The sequence below is a fragment of the Helobdella robusta genome, assembly GCF_000326865.2.
Source record: "Helobdella robusta unplaced genomic scaffold HELROscaffold_4, whole genome shotgun sequence".
Lineage (NCBI taxonomy): Eukaryota > Metazoa > Annelida > Clitellata > Rhynchobdellida > Glossiphoniidae > Helobdella > Helobdella robusta.
In genome coordinates this window covers 6,510,023-6,514,413 of record NW_008704902.1, presented here as the reverse complement: position 1 = coordinate 6,514,413, position 4,391 = coordinate 6,510,023, and the positions used below count along the sequence as shown (strand labels likewise).

At 31.2% G+C, this 4,391-nt stretch overlaps 2 protein-coding genes across 2 annotated transcripts in view; one reads left to right on the top strand and one right to left on the bottom strand.

Moving 5' to 3' along the window:
* Positions 1-1,982, top strand: part of HELRODRAFT_67216 (hypothetical protein) — a gene marked incomplete at both ends in the record, with an annotated part of 9,530 nt that extends 7,548 nt beyond the window's left edge. Inside the window, 5 exons of the mRNA XM_009024296.1 lie at positions 6-179; positions 249-401; positions 708-800; positions 870-1,019; positions 1,396-1,982. Coding sequence (XP_009022544.1) covers positions 6-179; positions 249-401; positions 708-800; positions 870-1,019; positions 1,396-1,982 — 1,157 coding nt within the window. The remainder of the gene's footprint in view (positions 1-5; positions 180-248; positions 402-707; positions 801-869; positions 1,020-1,395) is intronic.
* A 941-nt stretch (positions 1,983-2,923) lies between these two features.
* HELRODRAFT_162758 (hypothetical protein) overlaps positions 2,924-4,391 on the bottom strand; it is a gene marked incomplete at both ends in the record, with an annotated part of 4,802 nt that continues 3,334 nt past the window's right edge. Inside the window, 2 exons of the mRNA XM_009024865.1 lie at positions 2,924-2,965; positions 3,095-3,267. Of these exons, the coding sequence (XP_009023113.1) occupies positions 2,924-2,965; positions 3,095-3,267 (215 nt within the window). The remainder of the gene's footprint in view (positions 2,966-3,094; positions 3,268-4,391) is intronic.

The window sequence follows — 4,391 nt, the reverse complement described above, 5'->3', positions numbered from 1 at the left end:
AACAGCTCTTAAGCTGCCTTACAACAAAAATGATGACCCATACATGGCGGCTCACAAATTCCTCGACAAGAACAATCTCAGTCCTTTGTTTCTCGATGAAGTCGTACAATTCATCCAGCAGCAGACTAGTTCTGCTACATTGGGCGAGCAAATAGGCAACTACGTTGATCCATATACAGGTATTTTTTTAATATCTTCCATAATTTCAGTTGAAAAGGATTAATTATTTTTGTAATTGTCGACATAAGGTGCATCTCGATACATGGCAGGGACTGGAGAGACAGTCGCCCCATCAGTAGGCGATCCTTTCACTGGGTCCAGTCGATACTTACCGGGTGCAGCTTATCAAACATCACTGCCAGGTCTGCTGCGTTCATGTGCTCAGAATGATTTTTCACACAGTTGATATTCATTCTTTCTCACTCTCTTCTCTCTCACTCTCTCTCTCACACACACACAAATGTTCTACGGTGTTTATTTACTGTTATCTCTGCTTTTCAAGGTGACCATGCTTAATATTTATTATTCTTTTTTTCTATTGCGTACTTATTAGTATTACAAGCTGCCTTTTAACATACTGTCATTTCCTCCATTGTTAATTTTTAATTACTGTTCTTTAATTCTAATTATTTTACCAGTCATAAATTCTTCACAGAATGTTGAAATAATTTAATTGTCATTAACAACATTACCTATTTATTTGGAAGGCAAACCGAAATCTAACGTTGAAGACTCTGTTGCCTACTTTCCTGAGAAAAATTTCATAAAATTTGAGCAAATCAATACCCAAGCAATGTTAAGTAAGTTCTCTAATTACAAATTTAATATGCCTTGCTATTCATTTAAACTTTGTATTACTGTACATTTAGGCAAATTGCAAGAATTCAATGAACAAGTGGATGAAGATAATAAAATGAAAAGTCATGAGTTTGAGCAAATCAAGAAATTATTGTCTGGTGGTTCATTTGACGTTTCAAGCTTTTTCCATGCTATTGATAAGATGCTTTTCTGGCCATGCGGTTTGTTCTAATATATGATCAATGAAAGTAATTAACTAATTTATTCTGAGGTAGGCAATGTTAGTGACTAAGTTTCAAGAACTAGGTGAAAATTAATGTTTCAAAAAATGAATTATAGATTAAACGACCCTTCACAAATTGAAAACTTTTTTTCTAAAAGATTTTTTGTTTCTTTAGTTTACTTTTGTTTGATTGGTTTTTTGATCAGAACCTACTCAAAAGTTTTCGAAACGATAAATTACTGTGGCGTTACAAAAGTCAAGAATTGAACTGCAAAGCTTTTATTCTATAATTATAGATTTATAAATTCATTTGATGTTTCAAGCTTTTTTCACGCTATACGATTTCTAACAAAAGTTTCTATAAATTTTGACAGGTTTATTGCTGCCTGTACTCGATATTCTGCGTTTTTCATTTCTTGATTCTAGCTTCAACCATCATTTTTTTATGAATCAAATGAATTCGGAACCTGAGATGAACATCATATATTATGCAAAGTCTATCCTGGTTCCAAATGGATTAATCAAAAATCAGTTCATGATTTTAAGGACTCTGTGCAATGCTTTTGCACACGAAACTGGAAAACATTACATCGTACAGAATATTGATTTGTTGCAGAAAAATCTTTTCATCGTGTCCGAAACAAATGATAAATCTATGCAAGTGGCATTAGCATCCCTATGTGTCAACCTTTCAGTATTTTACAACACCTCACAAGATGACGTTCAAAAAACCACCTTGCTATCGTTGATACAGGAGTTAATGATGAATGTTACAGACGAAGAGGCTTACTTTCGGTTCGCAGTTGCGATCGGAACAATTATTAAAGGTAATGATGTTATGTTGGCAGCTGCCAAATCTTTGCACTTTTATGATGTATTGAGAAATCACACATGTCCCAAAAACGCCAAACTAGATAAGACTAAAAGATGCTACGATGCTTTGCTTTCGTTATTAAAATAAATATTTCTTATGAACATTAAACGTCTCGTGATTTCTTCTGTGTGTTTACATCTTTTAACCAAAATCAACAAAATAATTTAGTTGAAAAAATGATATTTCACAAATAAAATTGCGATTGTTCTAATTAACATCAGCATTAATTTCGTTAAGTTGATCCATAGCTCCAGTCGATGTTATCGTTTAATATAAATACATAATGAACTCAAGTAGCTACATAAATAAAAACATATGAAAAATCAGTGGCAAACAAATATAATATACGAACTGTATTTATATGTTAATATTCTCTAAACTTAGAGAGAGGTAAACTTAAAATTAAAAGAAAATAATTGAACGTTGATAAGAGAACTACTTTCAACTGAGACAGCTAGATGTTTTAAACGTATAAACGATCATAAAACTAAATTATTACAGTTAAACCACAAAAATAAAAACATTGATATCGAGGACAGTTAATACTGATTGTATTATTGTGTGTATTCCGTCTGGTTAGTAGAGTGGCAGTATTGAGGATTGATTATTGAGCACCAGCCAGTCACCGTGGCACACTCCTTCGCGTCCTCTGCAGTATCACTGTTGGCACTTCCTCTTTTGCCGTGTTGAGCATTTTCTTTGCAGGTTTCTACAAAAAAACAACCCTGAATTTATCAGATCTAAGCAAACGTATTAAACAAATCCATCACTTTAACTTCCCACACACTATAGATGTGAGGTTGTAGCCAGGAGTGACTAATAGAATTTCAGAAATATATTAGGCTGTGCTTTTTATGCTGATGTCAAGTCTATTAGTTTAAACTCTATGAAGCACAGAAATTTTTAAGCAAGTTTTAAAGTAAATCCCATTTTTTTGCTACTCCAATATTTATTTTTTTTTATAATAAAGATAAAATATATTCAGTTATTTGCTAAATATTTGCCAGGTCTTGAAAGCTTAAATATCTTCAGTCGTTTGTACTGATCCTTATTGTTATGAGGCCATCCACCTACCGTTTTTTAATTATTTTTCCCTAAGTGAATGAAATTTGGCTTAGATGCTTGTGAGACGAGCCTCAAGATAAACGACAATTTTTCAAATGTTATCTATAAAAAGCAAAATATTTCTCAAAACTTACTAAGTTAATGATGGATTTAAAATTCCTGAGCGGAGCAGGAGAATGGAGGCTTCTTGTACCACTATTAAATTCTTCTTTACATTTTTTGTTGGGTGAATTCGAATCATCAGCATCATCAAGCACATGAACCAAATTTCCCTTCCACTTCAACTTAGATGGCGGCTTTGATGGTACTGAAAATATTCATTAAGAATTGGTAGTATAAATTATTATGGAAAATTATAAAATATTTGTCATTTCAATAAGGAAATGTAAAATAAATTATAAATATAAACAAGTACTTTTTCAAATACAAATTATTTGGTTTTGTACATAAAAAAAATGTATGAAAAGGGACTATTTTGAACACCATTAACTTTATCATAATGCATCCATTTTGTTTAACAGCAAGAGCTGATGATCCAACAATAAAATAAACGGTTAGCTAATAATGCAAAATGCAAGGAAGAAATGGTGAATTCGATGTTATCTCTGTCTCATTTTATATCTTCCAGGCCCCGGAACTTGTCCTTCAAATGAACAGCTGAGCCCGGAAGATACAAATTAAGACTAGAAAATATTGAAGCCACCATGCCTTTGTAAGCCAATCACATGAATATTAAAATAGGATATTAATTAGGAATTTTAGTTTTCTCATCTAAATATTTTTGAAAATTTTTAGTTAAGGCACTATTACAAGTATCTTTCTGTTTACTTTTTGTGTCTTTGAAGAAATAAATAAATAAATAAATAGGATAAAAATCCAGTGCACTCAACAAAATAGTCACAACCACACCAGATGAATAAAATTTTAAAAATATATGAAAAATTCTTTAAAAAAAAAACAATAAAAAGAAACAAACAACGAATAACTGAATGTTCATCATAAAATATATACAATGTTTGCATGGTGGTGCAAGTGGGAAAAAACTGATGCGTGTATAATTCCACATATATATTTTTTTTTTCCGGACAGTCTTAATCCAATATACACATAAATAAATTGGGTTGAGACTATCTGATATGCAGTTGGTCAGAAATATTGTAGCATTGCAGGCATTGTTTAACTTGCAATTGAGTTTTTAATCGAAAAATTCAATAACAATTTAAGAATCCCTGCAACGTTGTGATATTTTTAAACAACTGCAAATATATACATGTATATATATATATATATATATATATATATATATATATATATATATATTACAATATTCGATAAATTCTACCGAATGTTTGGCGTTAATATGTTTGTAGTTCGTTTTTTCGATTTTTCTCACTAAAGTTTTTTAGTGAGAAAAATCGAACGAATATTAAC